Source organism: Macaca nemestrina, chromosome 14, assembly GCF_043159975.1.
Source record: "Macaca nemestrina isolate mMacNem1 chromosome 14, mMacNem.hap1, whole genome shotgun sequence".
NCBI lineage: Eukaryota > Metazoa > Chordata > Mammalia > Primates > Cercopithecidae > Macaca > Macaca nemestrina.
Window position 1 is genome coordinate 28,129,694 of NC_092138.1, and position 24,238 is coordinate 28,153,931.

General features: G+C 38.9%; 1 protein-coding gene across 7 annotated transcripts in view; it reads right to left on the bottom strand.

Annotated features, from left to right (window-relative positions):
- Positions 1-19,863, bottom strand: part of CFAP95 (cilia and flagella associated protein 95) — an 86,832-nt gene extending 66,969 nt beyond the window's left edge. For 4 of the 7 annotated variants that reach the window (XR_011612471.1, XR_003013388.2, XM_071077688.1 and 1 more), the window contains exon 1: positions 17,449-17,737. Coding sequence is in view for 5 of the 7 variants with exons in the window: in XM_071077688.1 (XP_070933789.1) it covers positions 17,449-17,600 (152 nt within the window). In the remaining 2 variants the exon portion in view is untranslated. Of the gene's footprint in view, positions 1-16,008; positions 16,035-17,448; positions 17,738-18,449; positions 18,985-19,816 lie in introns of those variants that run through there. The other 3 variants (XM_071077686.1, XM_071077687.1, XM_024786709.2) reach the window with 3 other exon arrangements.
- Positions 19,864-24,238: the final 4,375 nt, after the last annotated feature.

A 24,238-nucleotide genomic window follows, 5' to 3' on the forward strand; every position in this document is an offset into this window, starting at 1 on the left:
CTGAGCAATAACTGACATGAGAACAATGAAAATCTGAGCTGAATTCTAGCTTCTGGTAACTTGACAAGAGACGCACTTTTCTTTGCAGATTTCAAAGATGTTTAAAATGTTTAGTTAAGACTCCAGATGGCAGAATATATTAATTTTAAATTTTAGAATTATTAATGTAGTTCACAACCATGCCGTCAGCTATTGTATTTTCTGATGTAAATCTAGCCCAAATGAGAAGCGAAAGATACCTTTTCTGTTAGATTTTTATAATCATCTGCTATCTAGAACTTTAAAAGAAAATTACCATTGAGAGTCAGCTATATTCCCTAACACATTAGAAACATAAAACTGATAGAATCAAAGACTGCAATGAGACATTTGACAATCCTCTTTGAAGATTTCATGGGCAAATGATTTACATGCCAAGGCAGTGTTAGTCAGTGGCATAGCCCTCAAACTGACAAATGAAGACTTCCAGATGTATTTGCAGAATCATAAAGAAAATCTTATGTTCTTGGGAAAAATTGTGACATTTCAGACTTATAAAGAAAGACTTTGTTTTTCTTTGTGTCTCGTGCTGTATGTGATCTGTGCATCTATAACCATGAAACCACAGAATTTGAAACTTAACTGCACTCAAAAGGAAACCATCTGACGGAGGCAGTTAAGTGAAGTCATCTTCTTCACTCAGCATATATTGAGTGGCATGTAAATAAGATCTATCATTATTATAAATTTTCTTCATAGAAAATCTTCAAAACAGGAGGCCCTATGGAGAATATTGGAAGGAAACAAAAGGAATACAACAGTTGAAGGCTTTGTCTGGCATAACAGTTTAAATGTTAAATAAATGTGGTCAGTCTGATTAACTGCCAAACACATGACTTTGAAAACAGCTGAAGGGACATGTATAAAATAGGGCAACACTACAATTGATAATCCCACCTGGGATACTTTTAGAGGGAAATAAGATGCTAAGTACACCAGGAGTGGTGAAAAAACGGACTATCATGGTGAAACGAGGGCAAGTACGTTCTGTCACCCTATGTTTAGACAACTGGATCTCAACTATCTTCAAATCCTAGGACACTTCTGAGTTTCCTTGATCCTCTCCTCCAGAAACAACTTGGAATAACTGGCTGAAGACACTGGGTGGTGGAAAAGTAGGGCTAAAGGGGGAGTTTTTAAGGGGCACTGTACATTAGTAATTACTGTAGTCTGAAAACACCTTGCAGATTTCTGGCATGGAGTGACATGGAGATCAGCCTGCCTCCCTCCAAAACAAAAAGCAAAGAAACACTCAATTACCTGTGTAAGCTCCTATTCCAATAGTCTTAATCTACTGGCTTAAATAATTTGAATTAATTATTCCAGAATAACATTAAAAGATTACATTATGTCACCTTAAGATCTATTTTAAATCACACTTAGTGATTCCATGAGCTGTGCATATTGCGTAGATAATACAAAGTCTTTTGGTTTCAGGACAATCTGTTTCATTTACTTTAGAAAACAAGTTTTTCTGCAGGAATAAAATCTAGAATTCAAACAGACTTCCATAATGAACATAACTACAGAAATACAGATTTTTCCCTTTCCTCCTAGAATTCATTCAAAAACAGCAAAGGAAGTGAAACAATTAAAAGCAAATAAATGTTTAGCAAAATCACAAGTTATCATCCCCAAATTATAATATGTACAAGGGCCATTAAAAGCAGCCAGAGAGTCCAGCTGAGGCCAAGTAGAAGAAGTGCTGAGAAGAGATCAACAAGATTGCACAGAGGTGGGCCTCTTGGAGTGCAAACCAAGTTACATTTCCCATGGTTGCACAGATAAACTCTTCCTCCGGAAGCAATGGAAAATGTTAGATTAAATATTATTATATTTTGACCAGGTGCAGTAGCTCACACCTGTAATCCCAGCACTTTGGGAGACAGGCAGGTAGATTGCTTCAGGCCAGGAGTTTGAGACCAGCCTGGCCAACATGGCAAAAACCCGTCTCTACTAAAATACAGAAAGTTAGCCAGGCTAGTGGTGCACGCCTGTAAATCCCAGCTACTAGGGAGGCTTGAATCCAGAAAGCAGAGGTTGCAGTGAACTGAGATTGCACCACTGCACTCCAGCCTGGGCAATGAAGTGAGACTCAGTCTCACAAATATATATGTGTGTGTGTGTGTGTATGTGTGTGTGTGTGTGTATAGAGAGAGAAAGAGCAGCATGTAAATAAGAGTATTACATACTTTTAACGTGTTGGACATTAATGGAGAATTTTCAGACCAATTTTTTGGGTGAAAGCTAGAACCAGAGGAGTAATTAGAACTTCAAAACACCAAACCCACTCCCTTAGGGTGTTTACCAATGTTATATAAGGGTAATGGCTTTAGGTCCAGAGGTTCAATAATGTTAGGGCTACAGGGAGCTCCAGAGCCCATCCTAGGAAGGGAGTTTTACAAGAAGGTCTTCTAGATGTGATAGACATTGTGCTCACCAATATATTTTATCCTTCTTTCCTGGGAATGCAGGAGGTGAAAATTCCCAGCATTTGCAGTTAGTAAGGCCATTTGACTAGTTCTGGCCAATAAAATGAATATACACAGAAATGATATGTGTCATTTCTGGGCTACGACAGTGGAAGCTCTTCTACAATATTCAACTCTTTCTTTCCCTGAAATGACTTTCTGAAATGTCATTTCTTTCTGACATTTCAGATGATAGAGCTTCAATCAAGCTGATTCTCGGAGTGTCTATGTGGAAGAGTGCCCACCTTCCACCAAAAACCTACAGCAGACATTGTATGAACAGAAAATCAACCTTCATGTAATACTCACTGGAATCTGGGCTGGAGGGTGGGGGGATGCTGTTTGTTATCATAGATTAAGCTTAGCCTAATCTCACATAGAAATTAGTATCAAAAGTGGGCTATGGGTGCTGCTATCACAAAAATAAAAATATATATATGGCATTGGCTAAAAGCCAGGCAGAATAAAATAGGAAACTGGAAAGGCCAAACTTTATAGCTAGAGAAAGTGAGAAGTCAAATCATATACCTCCTGAGATTGAAAAAAAAATTGGAAAACTGTTAGTTTTGTGTGTGAATTGCTATTGGTTGTGTTTTCCAGGTATTTACAAAAGAGAATGAGATGAATTCAGGAAATAATTGACTGGGCTTCAAGAAGAAATTAAACAGAAATGAGAGATTCCAAAAATCTGGGGCCTTGAAATATTAAAAGAGCCAACAACTTTTAGATCCCAAACAGTAAGAAAGAAAACTGACAAAGACTCTTTTGAGACAAAGGTCCACTAAGGCTCTGCTTTGCAGCAAAGTTCATCCTATTGTTAGGCCCTCCCAGTAAATTCAGATACATTAGAGCTGTCAAAAGATAAAATTACAACAAGTTTAAAGAATGACTTGGCTTTTATTCATGATTCTAGCATCTGGCAACACCTCATTCTGGAAAACAGAATGAGTTGAGCAGAGGAGGTTGGCTTTATAGATAGAAAAGGGCTGAAGAAAGCAGAAACAGAGAACAAAAAATGGATTGGCTGCTTCAAAATTCCTTTCCTGATAAGGTTAAAACAAAGGGGACTTCCTTACTAGGCTGACTAAGGTAGACTGCAGACTCCTGGTTTTTTCGAAAACTGGTCTGTTTCAAAATTCACTTTGATTATGTGGCACTTAGCACAAGTGACTCCATTCCGGCTTGGTCTGGTCTACTGGGGCCTAGTGCAGGAAGCTGGTTCAAAACAATGGCCTCCTATAAACTTTGTTTAACAGAGCAAATATCTAATTAAGGAAATGGCCAAACAGAAAATTCCAAGGTGTCTGATTTCTGTGACTACATCAGTTTCAAAGTGAAATTCAAGGTGTTCTAAAGAGAAAAGGTAAAGAAATACAGCAAGTCTGAGAACTCTATCTAGTTTATATAGAAAGAGTTGAGGGTGAGATTACTAGCATTTGGAACAAACTGAATTCAAATAAATAAAAAAGTACTGTTTTTGAGAATTGTACTTCCAAATAAGCCAGGAGTCTACATTTGTAAATCCTTTGACTGTTCAATATTTAAAATATCCTTTGGTTCCCCAACATCTGGAAACAGAAAATGAACCAATTGAGTTGAACACAGGAGATGCAGGTAGTCCAATATCCACTGCAGGCATAGAATAATGGAAAAGCAAAGATCACACCAGGGCAGAGCCAAGACCACAGAGAACAACGGGAAAGAGAAACTGCTCCCTGAGAGCCGAATCAGGGTCTCATCAAAGAGTATTCCTGACACCAGGGTAGAGCTTTCTAACAAGTCTGCTTGCCGCAGACAAATGACAACTCTGTCACTGCCATCCTTCTTCTTTCTGAGTAGGTGTCCCTATTATACTCATCCTGTCTCTGTCCCAGCACTGCACAGTTGACCCTTGAACAACATAGTTTGAACTATGCAGGTCCACTTACACATAGGTTTTTTCAATGAAAGTTACACTGGGTGTGACTGCTTCTCCTGCCTCTCCTTCCACTTCCTCCACCTCTTCCTTGCTGCCTCATCTGCCACCTGAGACAAGAGACCAACTCCTCCTCTTTCTCCTCCTCCTCAGCCTACACAACCTAGTCAATGTGATGACTTTATAATGATCCATTTCCACTAAATGCATAAATATATTTTCTCTTCCTTATGACTTTTTAGTAATGTTTTATTTTCTCTAGCTTATTTTATTGTGAGAATACAGTATATAATACCTATAACATACAAAATATGTGTTAATTGACTGTTTATGCTGCCAGTAAGGATTCCGGTCAACAGTAGGCTATTAGTAGTTAAGTTTTGTGGGAGTCGAAAGTTATATGCAGATTTTCAACTGCACATCTGGCCAGCACTCCGACCCCCGTGTTGTTCAAGAGCTAACTGTATATTGGGTATATCAAGTGGGGAGGACAAAAATCTGGATTTTTTTTCCCACAGGTTTTTGAACCAAGAAGAACCACAGTTAGTCTTGGTAGAGAAACTATGGTATAACATGAGCAGATCCTGGATTTTGACCTACGACTAGATGGAATTTGGGTCATTTTTCTTGGGTAAACATTTGGGTAAAGGGGTGAACATAGACTGCGTGTGGAAAGAAGAGTGAAAGCAATACTTATGACTTGCCTACAGAATACAACTTCCAGTGCACATGGGACTTTTAAAAAATAAAGATAAAATATTTCAATATATTCAAAAAATATAAATCATAGCTCCTGACCACCATGCAATAAAACTAGAAATTAACAACATTTTAAAAAATATCCTTCTTTGATCTGGAAATTTTTAAACACTTAATCCAACAACTCTTGAGTCAAAAGATCAATGCAAATTAAATTGCTTAATTTCTCAAAAGTGCAGACAAATTAAAACACCACTTATAAGAATCCATAGGATATAGCTAAAGCAGTACCCAGGGAAAAATCCAAAGCTTTAAGTATTTAGATCACTAAACACGAAAGAAGGAAAGCAAATAAATGAAACATCTAATGCAAAAGCATAATAAAAGAACAAGCAAAACAAAAGAAGTAAGAAGAGCAGAATAATTCAAGATAAAAGCACAATTAAGTGAGTTAGAAAACAGAAGAGAGGCCAAGAAAAAAATCAGTAAGTAAACAAAATAGACAAGCTCCTAACAAACCAAGAAAACAAAATAGAGGGATATAATATCCATACAATGACACATTATTAAGAAATAAAAAGAAATGAAGTATTGATAAAAACTACAACACAGATGAACCTTGAAAACATTATGTAGGTCACCAAGGACCATATGTTGTATAATTCCATTTATGTGAAATGCCCAGAATAGGCAAATCCATAGAGGCAGAAAATCAATTATTGGTTGCTTGTGGCTCGAGGGCTGAGGGCTAGAAGAGGTTTGGGGTGAGGGATAAAGGGAGTAGGATTTATTTTGGCGGGGGGTAACAAAATGTTCTAAAATTGATTGTGGTGATGGATGCACAACTTGGTGAATACTAAAAGCCAATGAATTAAATACACTTTAAAAGGGTGATTTGTATGGCATGTGAATTCCATCTTAATAAAATTGTTAAAAATAGGATATAACCATCAAAATAGAAGAAAAACACCTTAATCATTAAAGATTACTTTCCATAACTCTATGCAAATATACATGGAAAGCTAGATGACTTACATGACTTTCTAAGAAAAACTATTTCCTAACACTGCTCTCAGTAGAAGCAAGAAGTCGAAATAGACTATTTCCAAAGAAGAAATAGAGACAATTATCACAGAGCTGAGAGTTATTCCCCAAAACAGTACTAGTAGGGAAAAAAATTGGTATTTGTGCCTGAAAGTCCAGCAGGACATTTGGTATGCCTTGACCTGCTCATTTGTCAGAGTTATATGGGCAAGGACTGAGACAAGGAGCAAGACTTAACACATTACATTTGCCACACTGACTTTGACATGCATGGAAACCAACCAGTAGTGGTTCCAAATTACTTAAGTTTATTATAAAATTGTTTTACACGAAAAGAAAAATTCAAATTAAAAAACCATGCAGTCTTTCCAGGCTAAATTTTTCTAATAATTGACATAACAACTAATCATTTGTTAGAGGTCTGGGTGGGAGGTCACAGTATCTTAACCTCTGAGAGACTGCCTGCAGTGGCCCATTGTTGCCTATTGACATGCATCCCCTACAAGGAGAGCAGGTGCCACTGATCTCTGAAAGCTCGGGGTTCTTATACAATCCTGAGTGGGGAATTCCCTTTCTGTGACTGGATCTATTATGAGTGTTGCTGTTCACACCCTTGCTATAAATGGCCATATGCAAACTAGCTAGCCTTAATGTGTTGATGGTAGATACATGTTAGCTCTGCTGTTCTCACCCATCTGGCTGTTATTATAGTTTATGGATATGTAAATTAGGCTTCATATAGATAGATGGATAAATGCTGTTAAGATGCTATGGCCACCTCCAGGACTAAGAGTCACAATTCTTACAATCACACATTCTGCATCACAAGATACCAGTCATTACACAACAAAAAATGCCCACACATATTTCCAAAGACTCTTGGGGAAAGGGTAGTACTGCCCTTGGTTGGAAACTAATGCACTATACCTTAGTTCTCCTTGGGGATCCTAGGGACTAGGTGAACCTCCTCTGGAAAGCTTCCCTTGTCCAACAGGCCTACGTTAAATGCTCCTCTTGGATGCTCCCTGAGCAACCTGCTTACTGCTAATCATAACACATATCACAGTACATTGTAATTGCTAGGGTAGCCCTCCCCACTCCTGTCCCACAGTAACCTCTAACATCCTAAAGGCAGGTGGGATGTCTTAGTCATGGTCAAATTCTTAACCCAGCAAAGTGCCTGCAACAGAGCAATGGATTCATAAATACACTTTTAATAAATGCCATTCAAAAAAGAGTCCTTCATCTAGGAAGAAGATAGTGAATAAAAGCTTAGTGCTTTTTTAAAAAAAGCTTATTTAATGCTTCTGGATCCTTACTGAGCAATTCAGTTTTTCCAAATGTTTAAAAAATTGTGACAAGTTATTTATTCCTATATTTTAATTTCAAAATAGTTTTTCCTATCACTATCTATAAAAGGAGGCTAAATTATTTGCAATGAAATTTACTTTGCAATAGATAAACGGTATTATGTTAATTCTTCCATTTAATTGAACCTGGAACAATCTGATTGGATATTTAGTAGCTTACCAAAGAAACATATTATAATATTTCTGCCAATTAATTATCTTTGTTAATGCATCACAACTTAGTTAAATATAAAAAGAAAATACATAGTGTGACTAATAACAATTAAAACATAATTGTATTTCAAGTGAAATAAAGGAAACAGTAATAAAGATTAATGTCTATCAAAACCAGTAAGCAGGCTGGGTGCAATGGCACACATCTGTAATCCCAGCACTTTGCGAGACCAAGGTGGGAGGATTGCTTGAGGCCAGGAGTGCAAGACCAGCCTGGCTATTAAAGGAAGACTATCATCTCTACCAAAGAAAAAAAAATGTTTTTAAAAATTAGTCAAGCATGGTGGTGCATGCCTATAGTCCCAGCTGCTTGGAAGGCTGGGGCAGGAGAATCACTTGAGCCCAGATGTTTGAAGTTACCACAAGCTATGACTGAGCCACTGCACTCCACCCTGGGTGACAAAGTGAGACCCTGCCTTTAAAAAAATAAAATAAGAATATTTAAATGTATTCATAACTTTTGTAAAGCACTCCAAAGATATGTTTCATCTAATCTCTACACAGGATTTCTGTTTTCAGCCCATTACATCTAAGATAAATTTTAAAAAATTGCATTGAGTAGGTACAAGTTGGCTGGGGAGGGAGAGTTTAAAGTCAAAATAGCATCAATTGTAGGAAGTCTCCCAATATATTAATGGGTTATGTTCTAGACGTTTGCTGTAAAACTGAGGGTTTGGAATTTGCTATTCCTTCTCCACCACAGTAACTTTCTCTAGGACTGCCAGCCCAGCACTCTTTCCTTCTCCTGGGTGCGTCCTCCTTGTTCGTGGCTCTTGGAGAGCTACCATATTTCCATTTGCCCTTGCCCAGCCAGATGACTTCAAACAGGTACTTGGCCCAGGGAAAGACATATGGCCTGAAATTTGTTGAGCCAGAACTGAAAATACCTTAAAGCCAATCTTTCTTTGTGGGATGAAGATGTAAGTTATACATTCCAGAACTGCAGCAGCCATGTTTCCCATACTCTTGCACAACAAGATGAAGCAAATTCACAAAGAGAGAAGGGAAACACAGACCTGGTGCATTTTCATCCTTCGTTCCAGTTGTTCCTAAGGCCCAGCTTACCCCTGCCTGTCTCACCTGGTAATCAATCATCCAGGAATATCCTGAGTTAATTCATTCTGTTTTCTTAGGCTAGAGCAAGCTGACCATCTGTCACTTGCAACGAAAAGAGTTCTGACCAGTACCCACAAAAAATGGTGCCAATAGGGATGAGTTCCCAGGGAAACTCAAAGAAGTGTATCTAACAATACTAGTTATAGTGCCACAAAACCTCCTGAGCCCCAAGTTTGGGCTTCTCAGTGTGAACCTCTCCTCATCAAAATGTCACTAAGCTGCACATTCTTCTAACTTCCTCCCCCAACCACAACACGCTTACCTAGAAAGAGATAGTCGGTAAGGTAAATGAAAGCAAGCTTGGTGAAAAAGTACTTCGGACTATCTGTGAGAGGAAAGACTACAGCAGCATTACAATAAGGAGAGGACTCTAATGGCTCCCACAGCCCAGTTATGAGTTGGGTATAAGGGTAGGGGTTTGGCTTGAGGCAGAGGTACTTCTGTACAGCAAGGATCTTTCCTAATCCAAGTTTGCCTGTGTGGTGAAATGCCTCTTCTGTATACTTTGCCTTACCAGGGCTCATCTTGCATGTAAAACAATTTTATTTTTGTAAATGCCAGTTAAGTTGAGCAAACTTTCACACAAAGGTCATGGCACAATCATTCTATAACTATCCATTTTCAGAAAAAGAATTTGACTGGAATTTCTTAAAAAAGAAAATAGCACTGAAAGAAAAATGTAGTCAGGGCAAAAGGAGGCAGAGTCTCCTGGATTTCGTCTTGAAAAATAAAAAAATATAGTGCTTTCCCCAAAAACTACTATATCCAAAAGCATTTGTAGGTAATGTGCATATGTTGAGGAATGAGAATGTAGGACTAGATTAAAAATAACGATGGCGTAGGATCCACCGTTGTAGAACACAGACGAGAATGAAAGGGTGGTTAAACCAAATGAATGTGAATAACATCATGCTTTTTACCCAACATAAACTAGCAATTAAAAAGATATTTTTAAAAGGCTCATAATAAACCATGGAGGGTGACTCAGATGCTGAAAGAAATGAAGTATTGTGTCTAAATTCTGATCCTTTAGAAAATGTTTGCATCCAGGTAAAAGCTGTAGAAAGTGATATCACAAATTTTAAGTAATTTTACTTTATTCTTATTATGAAAATACATGTTTGTTATGGAAAATGTAGAAGTAGCAAAGAGAAAAAAGAAAAGGAAAAATAACCCATAAATCCACCATCCAGTAATAAATATCATGTTACATGGTGAATATTTTTTCACTCTCTTTTCAGTGAATATAGACTCATTTATTTTATTTTATTTTATTTTATTTTATTTTATTTTATTTTATTTTTTGGAAACAGAGTCTGTCACCCAGCTCTGTCACCCAGGCTGGAGTGCAGTAGCTCAATCTCAGCTCACTGCAACCTCTGCCTCCCAGGCTCCAGCGATCCTCCCACCTCAGCCTCCCAAGTAGCTTAGACCACAGGGGTGTATCACCACACCCGGCTAATTCTTGGTGTTTTTTCGGTAGAGATTGGGTTTTGCCATGTTGCCCAGGCTGGTCTCGAGCTCCTGGCTCAAGCAATCCTCTCACCTTGGCTTCCCGAAGTGTTGGGATTACAAGTGTGAGCTACTGTGCCCGGTCTAGACACATATTTTTAACCAAAGAGAGAATTCCAGTACATATTGCTTTTTTATACTTAAAGGATTAATTTTACAAATATTAATCTTTGTACTTTTCTTTACTGAGCCACCCTTTAAAATAACTTTTGCTCTAATAAATCAGAGATACCCACTTTTGCTTTGGGAAGAATTAGGACTGTTTCACCAGAAATCTGAAGAAAAAATGGAGTATTATTGATTAACTTCTGACTGACAAAATGAAATTTTTGAGTTCTGAGTGAGATGTTTTCTTGAAAGTCAGGCATTATTGAGAAACAAAAGGACTTCTAAATTCCTTAAGCTTCTGTTAACAACAAGAACCAGAAGCTCTCAAACATACCACAGGGAGGATGACTTTGTCATTAATCTTCTGAAGAACACTTTAGAAACTAAAAGAGGAGCTTTGGTAAGTCTCAAGCCAATGGGACTAAACCATCCTGGGCAAACCATGGCATCCTCTCGCCCTCTCTCCAGGGCATTGAGAGGGAAGTTGAGTTGAGTGTCACTGGGCCAGCTGCAGGCCACCATGTTGAGGGTAGAGATGCCCCACCTCTACCTGTGGCTGCAGGGTGACCAGCCTAAGTCAGGGGCTGTGCGAGGACGAGCCTGATAGGTATCTGCAGTCCCCTGCAAGAGATCAAGTGGGACTGAATCTGGAGGCAGAGACACCAAGTTCTCAACAAACCAACAGGATCAGCCACAAATTCGGCAGCAGCATGCACAGCAGTTGGACCACGATGAGGCGAGCAAGGACAAGGACCTACAATAGATCCGGAGGCCTCACTCCTCCACCCCCACCCAAACGTCACATAACCTCAGCCCCTTGTACACATACAGATGGTGTTGGGGGAAGGAGAAGGTGGAGGAGGAAGGACTCAAGGAGTGGGCACTGTTCTGAACGAGACTATTTTAACCTAAAACAAGCTGTTAAACTAAAAGAGACACAGATAAGCTTTAATTGGCATGTTTGAATTTTTCTCTAGTAACCAACAGTTGAAAAGTTTGAGGATTGGTTTTAGAAAATAAATTTTATATATACATCTGAGTTGTGTGCATATTTCTAATTCTGCTACCCGCTAGAGTGAATATATTTCCATGTTCTTAGCCTACTGTTACATCATCTTAAATGCCTGCATGATATTATAATTTGGAATTTTTTAAAGTATAAGTTGAGAAATAAAAGTATCTCTTTAAAGTGTAAATATCATTCGTCCCCACATTAACTCAAAACCTCATTAGTACCTATCAGTTCTTGATGGTATGACACACACTGCAACGAGGAACAGCCCAAACTTAGCTCCCATTTAAAAATTCTTTACTATTTTAACAGAAGTATATGTTATACCCTTCTAAGGTCATTTCTACAGAGGTGTCCAAACATACTTCCATGTTATGTTATTGCATCAAGAGCATGGCTGTGAAAATCAGCCCTGGTTTGAGTGAGGATTTTGTACTATACTGTGGTCTTTTACCTCAAAGCCTCATTAAAATATAAATATAGGGCCTCAGCATGCGGTACATTTTGGGTTTCTGTCTTTATTCTTTCTGCCTGCTCATTTGCTCATTTATTTGAGAAACATTAATTGAGCACCTACTGCATTCTTATCCCTTGTCCTGAGGCTTGCCCTTCTTTCCGCCTTCTAACTATAGATCCAAAAAAGCCCCTTTAAAGCCTCTTCTCTCCCCCGTCAAATTTTGTGTTGTTTGCATGGAAACCACAGAACCAAACTTAAAAATGTGTACAAATTAAGAGTTAATAAGCTTCTGATTGAGGGCCTGAGTCTATGTTAAAGGCAGAAAGATGAAGGCTTGATAGAAAAGAAGCCCTTGTGGATTTCAGCAAAAGGACAGGCTGCAGCATGTGGTTACCAAGGGGCCTTATTATTTTTTTTCTTTGCTTTTTATCATAGTTCTCGAATGTGTTTTGGAAATGTAGAAAGATGGGATTGCTGGCTAGCAAAGCTCTGTGTAGCACAAGCTTGGTCTCCAGTGACAGGAGGAACTCTAAATGCTTCCAGGTTAGTACCTGAGAAAATCATTCATTAAATACAAGAAGAATGACACAGCAAATTAGAAAATTCAGACACTCTCTTTTCTATTTAAGTGCACTCATGATATCCAGGTGTCTTGGAATTGGGTGCCCCTGTGAACGTGAAGTACCTTAAATACCTATAAACTTCCTGTTCAAACAGTGCAGTAGGGTAGGGGAAAGTCTGAAGAGCTTCATGGAAAGATTCCACCCTTTAATTCTAATTTATTGCCCCAGCCCAAATGATTTTGTGTAAAAGTATTTAAAACTACAAAATTCCCTACCCCACAATTATCACCATATTTCTCTTCCCTTTTTTTCTGTTTATCTTTCGGGTTTCTTCCTATAGGGGACAGGAAGTGAAACTCCCAGGCTCTTTAATTTGGGGCTTAGGCAGGGAAGAAAAGTAATTAAAATCACAAATACATAAAATTAACCTGAGTCCTTAAAACTAAATGTCACCATGGAGACCAGAGCAAGAACTGTCTCCATGGAGATCCCAATGCATTTGTTTTGCTTTAAATTATTATCACTTGTTCCCAGATGTCAATTTGGCCAAGGAAAAGATAAATATGAATGAATGAATATAAGAATTAGCCTCACATGAGAGAATTTGTTAAGGGTAATTCTAAATTGTTGTGATTCTTAGTATTTCATCATTCCAATGAGTGGGAAGATACCCTAACAGAAAATATTTCCCCTTAGTTCAGTTCTAATGGAATCACCTGATGATATGGCTCCATAAATGCTACAGGAATTAGTGGGGTAAAATAATTCCTAGAAAAGGCATCTCTCACTCAGAAGCATCAAGGTGTGATGAGGGTGATATGACTCTATCAAGCACTTCAGTTGCAAGGCAGAGGTGGCTCTTTGGTAATGTTTCATCCCAGTAACAGATGAAAGGTATCCCCTAACAAGGATTCTGGATATAGTACTTTATCACGTCTATTATACACAACTGTTTTTAATATGAGTAATGAGGTCAAATAGCTCTGTATCACATGCCAGATAAAGAGAAACACAGGGAAAAAATCTAAATGTTTGAACTGTTTAATCAGAGGAAAGTCAGAATTTCTCCCAGATACAGATTTTGTTTTGTACATATGTGTACAGTCACTTAACTGATTGAATACTCTGTTGAGAAGCCATGCAAATGGTGTGTTTATAGATATTAAGTGTTCATCAGTTAAATAAGAAATCACTAATAAAAGCTATTAAAATTTAATAAAAATTTAATCATAAAACAAATCAATAGAAAGCTAACAATTATGACCAAAATGCATAAAAATAAGTCAATGACATCATTCAATTTAGAATTTTACACAACCTGAATTTTTTTCAGCTTTGTAGGACAGATCTTGGTGACTGGCTAGATGTGGAAGAACAAGTATGCCAGCAATACAGTCAGCACAGAAAATGCTAGTGCTTCTCACATTTCACAGTTAATTCTTGCTATCTTTATATTCTATAAAGTTGCCTCGAACACTCAATTAGCAAATACAGAAATACAAGGTTAGGTTCCTGTGAGCCTCTGGTCACAATATTTTTGTCAGTCAATCAAGACATAACCTTGTATTATACATGTTTCAGTTTAAAAACACCTTACGTAACGTGTATTGTTGATTCATTCACATTGAAATCACTGCCAACTGCACTATAATGTTTTTTTGGAGATAGACTATAAAATGTATTGTCACAACTCAGAGTTAAATAAAACAGGTTTTCATTAAAAATCTAATGTAACAGTTATAAAACTTAAAATCTCAATAGGGATAATTATAAAAGCTATCACAGATACTCAACAGGAAACTTCAGAAATTATAATTATTTTGCCATTTATGTTTTACTATTAAGTATAATTATTGTGTTTCTTTTTTTATTATACTTTAAGTTCTAGGGTACATGTGCACAACATGCAGGTTTGTTACATATGTATACACGAACTGCACTATAATTTAAATCTGAATGAAGCTTTCTAATACATGCATTTCCTCTGTAAGGGGTGTTACAGTCTTCCTGTGCTTAGCATGATGCTTGGGGCCGTTTTACCATATAGCTAACAAAAAGCACAAAATGCAAAAAAAAAAAAAAAAAAAAAAAGTCGCATTAAATAGAACATGGAAAGGATACTTGTTTACAGTATGAGAGCTGAAACAAAAAGGCAGAGCATTGCTTTGACCTCAGGTAGGAACATGCACGTTGGGCAACTCAATTGTTTTTGGTCTTTTTTGCTGCTCTGAGAATGTCTACAAATGACCACAAAAGTGCATCAAGTATTAATTTTGACTTACAAATAAACTGTAGCACGTAGGTGAATTTACAAACACAGAATTCAGAAATAATAAGGATCAACTGTATTTGTTCACTATTGAAAAAGAATTCTGTTTCCTGAGGGGCTGTTCTTTACTATTCCACTGCACTTGCCTATTCTTTTTTGTCCCCTATCCTTAGTTGAAAACCTTGCTCAGGAACCACCCTCCCCACTGCACCATTACCTTTGTTTCTTATAATCATCTTTTTTGCAAAAATCAGATGATAATGAATTTATTGATATTATTCTCCTTTACTGCTGTCTGGAGCTCCTTGAGGTCAATGGCCATGTCGTAATACATATAACTAACTTCTACTGTGCTTAATATGTGGCAGGCCATGTGTTAAAACGTGTTTCACATATCATACCTCATTTAATGTTACAATAACCCTGTCATCCCCATTTTACAGTTGCAGAAACAGGCCCAGAGCAGTCAAGTCACTTGCCACAACACACAGCAAGAGAGTTAGTTTTCAAACCTAGAGCCCAAGTTTTAACCATTATGCTATGCTAAATCAATAGTGTTAGCTACTGATATGGTTTGACTCTTGTGTCCCCACTCAAATCTCATCTTGATTTGTAATCCCCACATTGGGAGGGACCTGTAGTCCCAATGTGTCAAGAGAGGGAGGTGATTGGATCATGAGAAAATTTTCCCCATGCTGTTCTCATGATAGTGAGTGAGTTCTCACAAGATTTGATGGTTTTATCAGTGTTTGGAAGTTCCTCCTTCACCCTTCTCTCTCCTGCTGCCTTGTGAAGAAGGTGCTTGCTTTCCCTTTGCCTTCCACTGTGGCTGTAAGTTTCCTGAGGCTTCCCAAGACCTGATGAACTGTAAGTCAATTAAACTTCTTTCCTTTATAAATCACCCAGTCTCAGGTTTTTCTTTATAGCAGTGTGAAAACGGACTCATACAGCTACCCTACATTATCGACAACTTATGATTTTCCAGGAATGATGCTAAATGCTTTACAACAATTATCTAATCGAATCCGTTTCTCTATCTCTATGTCCCCAACATGCAGCAAAGTGCATGACACACAAATGTTATGTTGGGTTGAATTTAAGTCTTCCTGTTCCCCAGCCTTCCTTCCAAAACCAATGCATGATATCCCTCTATATTTTCAGCAGCGGCTGGAATGACTTACAGTGTTCCACTACCCTTTTCTCCTCACCAGGTTCCTCACCTTCTTCTCATTTATGTTCTTCTGTGGTTTTGCTATTGATATCTGTAACTTTCAAAATGGAATTTTCAAAGTAATAGTAGTGCAGCAGAGAGCAGAAGCACTGTCCCTTTGCAAAAGGTCTTTCTCTTTAACAGTAACTTCTAGTGGTGATTTATATTATGACTCAAATCTCTGTGGGGTAACAGAATCACAGAAGAGCTAAGTGTTTTGCTTGAGAACTATGAGGTAAGCCCCATATGAGGCTAAAAGAGGATTTTCTGTTTCCCAGTGTAGCTTTGGATTCCAAATCTGTATAACCTCTCACAGTAAGTTCAAAGGAGGAAGAGAGACAGTTTCAGGGTTGAGAAGTAAAAGCAGAAAAGTAAACTTGTTGGAAAGCAGGGAGTTAATTTGAGGGAAAGAATTTGAAAAGTCCTAAAAGTTTCCACTATTCTTCCAGTTTCTCTTTAAGAGAAAGTGAATTTCCAGGTCAAGGTCTAAAGCACAAGAAGTAAACCAAATGCTTCTTGGGGCCAAGCAAGAACTTACATGAGGGAAATTCCTAAAGACAGAACAACACCCATCTTAAGGCGTAGCCAGTGCTCTGCTCTGGTGCATTCATAGTTTCCCAGAGAAATAAAATCCTCCCTGGCCAGGACTTTTAAATTTTCAAATATATAACCCTGGATTTATTGTGAATCTCCTAGTTTTAAATGTGGCCAACTAATTAAAATGAAAAAAATAAAAAAGTAAACAGAGATTATGCGAAGCAATGTCTTTTGGTCTTAACCAGTGTGAGATGCCAGTTTGCAGTCTCTGGCCAGAAAAGTCCTTGTATGTAGCCTAGAAAATATGAAGGGCCTCGTTCAAATCACTCAATGTATGCCCTACCCCCAGAAAATGGCAGCCCTCGAGGCTGGTCCTCTAAACAGGCATCTCCCTCCTGCTGTGCCCCTAGCCTCGAATTCCTTTTATGAGTAAGTGCCTGTTTCAGAAATGTGCTTTCCAGGCCTCTGATAGCACCCGCTTTTCACCCCCTATTTATAAACACCCGCTCTGTGCGAATGAGCTAAAACCTCAGGTGGCCGGGGATTTGGCTGCTGCATGGTCCAGTGTGTGTGTGGCTGGGAGCTGCCCCTGGAAGGCTTTTCTATTTCCTCCTGCCTGCTCCAACCCTCTCTCCCACTCTCCCCATCTCTCCTTTGAAAATACTTCTTTCACTTTTTTTCTCTCTCTTTTCCGCCTTCCCACTCCTCTCTCGTCTCACCTTTTCCTCGCCTTTCTTCTCATTTCCTTCTTTCTCTACCTTTCTCCCCCATTTTTCTCATTCTTTTTTCTGTTTCCTCTCTCTTCTCCACTCCTGTCCCCTCTCTCTGACTCTCCTTTCCTTTCCTGTTCTAGCCTTTCCCCTCTCTTTCCTTCCCCCAATACCCGGGATCTTGGGAGGGGAACCTCGCTCACCAGGAATACACCAACACCGGCTTCGAATATTTCTTGTGATGGGAGCGAAGGGTCAGGGAGCCCTTGCGCTCCACCAAGTCCAGGGGTCCGATCTCCAACCAGTGTTGCTTGCTGTCGCACCAGTCCTGACAGAATCTGTCAAGGCTTTCCATGGCAGCCCTCGAGGTATAGACCTCTGAGGAGTTCTCTATGCACCTGTCCTGCCCTACTAGACCGGAAGTACCAAGATTTGGCGTCTCTTATCTCCTAAGCAACCTGGGGCGGGGCCAATGGAGGGGCGGATCCAACCTGGCGGCCAAACGTTTCCTAGACGTTGTCGTTACTGATAAGAAACTACGTTTCCCAGAATGCAGCGAGGGTAGCGACCGGGCTACATAGGTGATAAAAGGCGGAACTGCATCCTGGGATCTGCCGTTTCGCCTGTCCACCCGCCAAATCTTAAGAGTGGCTGGGCGCAGTTATGGGGGAGTGGTGGGTCAGTTAAGTACCAAGGGAAGAGCAAATTCCCTGAGCCCCGAGTGGGTCTGTTTGGGCTGTTTTTAGAGAAGTTCTTTTTTTTTTTTTTTTTTTTTTTTTTGAGACAGAGTCTCACTCTGTCACCCAGGTAGGCTGGAGTGCAGTGGCGCGATCTCGGCTCACTGCAACCTCCGCCTCCCAGGTTCAAGCGATTCTCCTGCCTCAGCCTCCTGTAGCTGGGATTACAGGGGCCCGCCACCAGGCCGGCTAATTTTTTGTATTTTTAGTAGAGACAGGTTTTCACCATGTTGGCCATGCTGGTCTCGAGTTCTGACCTCAAGTGATCCGCCCGCCTCGGTCTTTCAAACTGCTGGGATTACAGGCTGAGTCACCGCGCCCAGGCTTTACAGAAGTTCTTTCTACCGTCCATCATCCATTGCCACCACATCTTCTGCTTACAAGTTATTTATAATAAGTTTGACTAAAAGAGAACAAGAGAGCATCCCCTGAAACCCAAAGTATGTCATTCTATACAGCTTTCTCACCTGCGAAAGAGGAGGAGCAGACTCATGCAGCAAATCACCTAAAAAGTTTGAGGATCAAAAAGTCTAGCTCCAGTTTCAGATCCTCTCTCGACCTTTCTGAACACTAGTTTCTTCCTCTGAAAAACGAAAAAGGGAATGGGACCGTAGAGTGGAGTGGGCACAAGAATCGCAAGTTCCTTCAGGTTATGATGCTGCAAGACTCTAGGTACAGTTTAGGACTCTGGGCATTCAGATCCCCAGGACTTGTCAAGTTCTCCTCATTGAAATTTTTGATATTTTGTGACAACAGAAATTCATCACATTTTTGTGCTGTGTGTTATATGTGGGAAGGAGATTTCAAAAAGATTGCCTTTCGAAATTATTGGATAGCTGTGTTACAGAAGAAAAGACATTTTATTTCATTTTTGACTTTCCAAGAAAAGAATATGTAACACATCAGAATTCTTCTCTCCTCCCTGGCCTTAGTCGAGTACTTGAGGGGCATTAAAGGGCTTCATCCTTGCAATCACTTACCCAGCATAGTCCTTAATACAGATATCTTCAGTGTTGAATGAATGAATAAATGTTCATTATGTTTGATTACCTTAGATTTACTTTCCAAAAGTGTCTTACTTGAAGAAGACCACATGTACACAAAGAATCAAACTTTAAAACAGAGTAAGAGACCATTCACACTACAAATAGAGTCTTTGGTTTATAAAAGATGTGTTATAGTGCTTCCATAAATAATGAGGCACTCTTCTGTATCAGATGGCACAAATTTGATTACATATAGCTACTAAGTGGTTTTCCGTGGTGTGTGGTGCATAATGTGGGTGCCTGTGGTATGCTATGGTCTCTATTTTACTGACAGCTACAGTTAAAACATATTTCTTAAAACCAAATAAACAGTCCACCATCACCAGCCAAGTGCTAGGAGAGGGCTGACTGCTATTTTAGCCCATTTCTTCTAGGCAGAATGAAAAGAAAAATATAAGTTAACTTTAAAAGGGGAAATATGATCCCCGTCAAGCTCAATTCTGTCCAATCAAAGCACAGCATATTGATGTTGCTCCAAAAATATTATCATCATTGCTGTCATCTGTTCATGTGTTCATTTTACTTACGTTTAGAGTGGCGGTAACATAACATATGTGCAACCAATATGTCAGATCTCTGCAGACAATTTCACTCAAAGATGGAAGCTGCCCAAGGCCAAGCTCTTTCCACAGTGCATGAGTGCCGCAGAGATTTAAAAGCTTTTCAGCACACCAAGAAGCAATAAGTTAAGAAAACATGCAAAACAAACATAGCTTGTTATTTCAGAGTTCCTTAACCCAAGCCGACCACCTATTTGAGTGTGTGACTATGTTTTTTGTTATACTCACTTTTCTGTTTGTATCAAATTTATAAACTTCATTGTCTTCTGTGTCTACTGAATACTTTTCAACATCCTTGTCCTAGGATTTAGGATATTAATTATGTGATATCCTCGAGTTTACGGGCATTTCATTTTCTTTGTATACACCAATACATACTGTAGAATTTTGGTTTCTTGATTCTTTAGCAATAAAACAGGAATAGAACAGCACTTATCGCAGAGGTTTCTTAATAGAAGTATATAATATAATAAATACATTAAAAGCAGGTAGCACAGTGCCTAATAGATGCTCAGTCCTCACTTAAATTTAAACTTCTGCTGCTAGTATTACTACATCCTGACTTTGTCTTTATCATTTGTAAGCATATCCTAAAATGTGGTGGGGCTTTTTGTGCGGCGTTTCCTATATTTACTGTTTTCAACCTTTGTTTACTAGCTCTTTTTAATGAATATCTTTTTTATTCTAGTTTAATATGAAATTTAATAGCCAGGATCAGAAAAACGTAGGCAAGAAATTTGGATATGGTACCACTGATAACGATAACTTTGCATTTCCTATATTATTTCTCTTCAAGACTATAAATAAGTTTTATACTTTATAAATGTTAAATCACTGATCCTCAACATACTTGAGTTGTCCCTGTTTTCTTCAAACTTTAGCAAACCACTGAAGTACAGAGCTTAAAGCAATGCCTTCTATTTGTATTAATCCCTTTGTGCTGTAATATCCTTATGGTGAGAAAATTAGAGCTCAGGTGGGGGAGGAACTGGGACTTTTCTGTAAGATAAGTGTAGGCAGGTCAACTCACGAAGTGAGCTTATACTAATAAATTTCCTTATTAGCTTTATCAGATTCCTGAAGAGATTGCCAAGGACTGAACAGGACTGCAAACCTAAAACAGATGTAAACCAACCAGATGTAAACGTCTATGGGGGCAAACCTCTTTGCCATCTCCTTTCCCTTCCTGTCTTGATCTGTGCTCAATTCCTGGAAAAGCCCCTACTCAGGATCTCCTAAAGTCTCCAGTAGCTCCAGTAGCATGTTTCCCTCCCGCCCCCATTAAATTTACTTCTCTCTATCAAATGTCTTTCAATTATGCTGAGAGACAAGAATTTAACATTGCTTAAGAAAACTGATTTGTACTATCTCTATGTCAAATCCAGTTTAAATATGTTAAAAACTCCTGTTTAAATTGTATAGCACTCAGAAACTTAAAACTCAGCAGTGATGTCCTAATCAAGGATTGTATAGTATTTTTTTTTTAACTGCTCCAGGAATAGGGAATTCCTGTTACTCACCTACATATACATCTATGGTTTCCCTTTTGAGTATTCTTTACAAAAAGTTGGAGTCCACCTGCTATGTCAAAATGAATAAGAGGTTCTTGCTCAGAAAAGGGGGATTGGGAGAAACTGGGGATGGTGAGGAACCAGACCTCCCCATCTCCAGCTCCCCACATCCCTATTTTCTTTCCCCTCTTCCTCTCCCTTCTTCTTTTGCTTTTTCCCACTTTCCCCTTTATCCCTTACTTTTCCATGTCTTACTCCTTTTCTTCTTTCTTCCCTTATTTCTCTCTCTCCTCCTCCTCTCTGTCTCTCTGTTTCCTTCCTCTCTTCTTACAACTTTGAGAAGTAGTATGCATTTTGGAGTCAGAATCTATCACTGAGAACCCAGGTACAAATCAAATGAAAGTAAAATAATCAGACCTAGAAACCAAAGCCAAAATTTATATGAATAAGTTTATGTCTCACAACTCTCAAAGGAATCAACTTGAGCAAAACTTCAATCTTCTTTCCTTTCCTGTAACTGTAACTACCAAAAGTCTTTTTTAGAATGATTTTAACCTTGAGTATGATTCCTCTGTGCTTCTAATTTGGACTGTGAATCAATTCGGTATCTACTTGTCCTTAAGCCATTATCACTAACTAGCATTGATTAAGTGCTGACATGCAACAGGCATTATTTCTGGAACTCCTACTGCCAGCATGGGGGATTAATTTATTAAATATTCAGTGTATACTATAATTCAGCATTTCCTTCATTTTAATATCTAATCCAGCCAATAAGTGAAATACCTTGACAGAGTTATTCACAATTATTATGATAAATTTTAATGCCCAAGATTAGTAATGACATACTCTAGCATAAAGGTAGCTGAGGGACTTTGAAAATATCCTATAAGTTGGAAATCCTTAATTATTCCAAGACTGAATATCCATTTTCATAAAATATTCTCATCAGTTTCTCCCCAGTGCTGCTTTGCTTTTTGAAACCTTCATTGTTGTTATTGTTGTTGTTGTTGTTGCTGTTGTTGTTGAGATGGAATTTGGCTCTTGTTGCCCAGGCTGGAGTGCAATGGTGCGATCTCAACTCACTGCAACCTCCACCTCCCAGGTTTCAGCGATTCTTCTGCCTCAGCCTCCCTAGTAGCTGGGATTACAGGTGCGCGCCACCACGCCTGGCTAATTTTTTTGTGTTTTCAGTACAGATGAGGTTTCACCATATTGGCCAACCTTCATTGTTTATTAGCAGCAAGAATGAGACAATTTAGCTACCAGTTAAGAGTTCTTATGAAAGGAGTGGTACTTGAAATTAAATTCAGTATGGTTGTGGCTTTCTTTGTTCTTTGTGGTCTTTAGTTTGGTTGAAGGAACCTCATCTCTCAGGGAAAAAGCTCAGAGAAAATCAGGGGGTGGGGCAGGGGATCTTTTCTACTCTGAGAGTGATGGAAATTTGCCCATATCCCTGACAAGCCCTGCCACTAGCCATGTGGTGAGCAAGCTGGTAAGGAACTGACCGAGAGGCTTTCCCCAGAGGGTCAGGTGTGAGCAGACAGTTCCGGTTTGCTGCATGAAACAGAGACTGTTCTAGGATGAGGACACCTAGTCACCAATCTGGGGGTAATGGAAGGTTCAGGGAAAAAGCTGGAAAATTTATTGACCTTGTCTGAAAAAGAAAAAAGAACAAAAGGAAGTGAAATTTTACCTGCTTTTAGGGTTGAATTTTAAGTAGTCATCTAATTGCTTTAATATAAATGAGGTCCAGAGAGTTTCCAAGTAAAAAGATAATTTCCAGTTAAAGTTTCTATAATAGTAGTGACTCAGCTTTGTTTTTTTAAGAGATGGAGTCTTGTTATGTTGCCGAGGCTGCACCAGAACTCCTGGGCTCAAGTGATCCTCCTGCCTCAGCCTTTCCAGTAGCCGGCACTGTAGGCTCAAACCACTATGCCCAGAATTGAGCTAGTATACTCTTGATGACAAATGAGAGAAAGTTAAACTAATTAGGTCAAAAAGAGGAATTTTTGGACTTACATAACTGGGAATTCCAGGGGTGTGTCTGGTTTAAGCATATCTGAATCCCAGGGCTTAATAATGTCTTTGGAATGCTGTTTCTCTATTTCCTGGTTCTGCTTTACTTTTTGGGTTAGCTTATTCTCAACCAAGCCCTCTCCAAGATGGCCATTGACTTACATTATTCCCTAACTCCCCACAACATAAAGCACTCCTCTTCCTTCAAGCTCCAGCAGAAGTCTTGGTCACTCGTTGACCTGACTTGGCTGGTGCGATCTACTCTGAAAATGTCACTAGAGTCAGGCCCAGAGGTAATGTGATACTTTCCCCAGCTGGGTCTGTGTCATGAGGTTCTCTTTGAAGGATGATGCCCACTCTTTCTTAACAATCTGGACTGAAAGTATGGAATTGGACTACAGGGAAAAATAGGTTGCTACTTCCAAAGTAAGGGAAAGTGTGCCTGACAGGCAAAAATAATAGATACCCGCTGCAGATAGTAACAATAAGACATCCCATCCACGTATCACCTGATAGAATACTTTCACATACACAGCAGGTCCTTGAGTAACATCATTTTCATTTCATTCAATGCCATCTCATCATAATGTTGATGAGAAAAACAATTGCTTGCCAGCTGGGGCCATATCTGTGTGGAGTCTGCATGTTCTTGCCATGTCAGCGTGCGTTTTCTCCGGGTACTCTGGTTTCCTCCCACATCTGAAAGCTGTGCAGATTAGGTTCATCGGCATATCAACACAGCCTCATTGTAGGTGAGTTCAGATGGGTTCCAGCCTTGGCCTTGAGCTGCTGAGATACGCTCTGGCCTTCTACAGCTATGAACTGGAATAATCGGGTAAATAATTATCATACTTGCTTGCTTGTTTGTATTAATCTTTTTTAAATGTACATCTAGCTCATTTTTATATTAATGTTTAATATTACAGTGGTTATGGTCTTTATTAAGAAGTTTGGTGATGTTTTTGTGACCTGAAATATGCCATAAGAATGTAACTCATTTGTATTGATTAACTTTTGGTAAAGTTGGTTTCATCACAGCTCCTTTTCACTTAACGTCACAGTATTCAAGAACCTGGTGACAATGTTGAGTGAAGGCTTACCATATTCTCTTACTTGACCC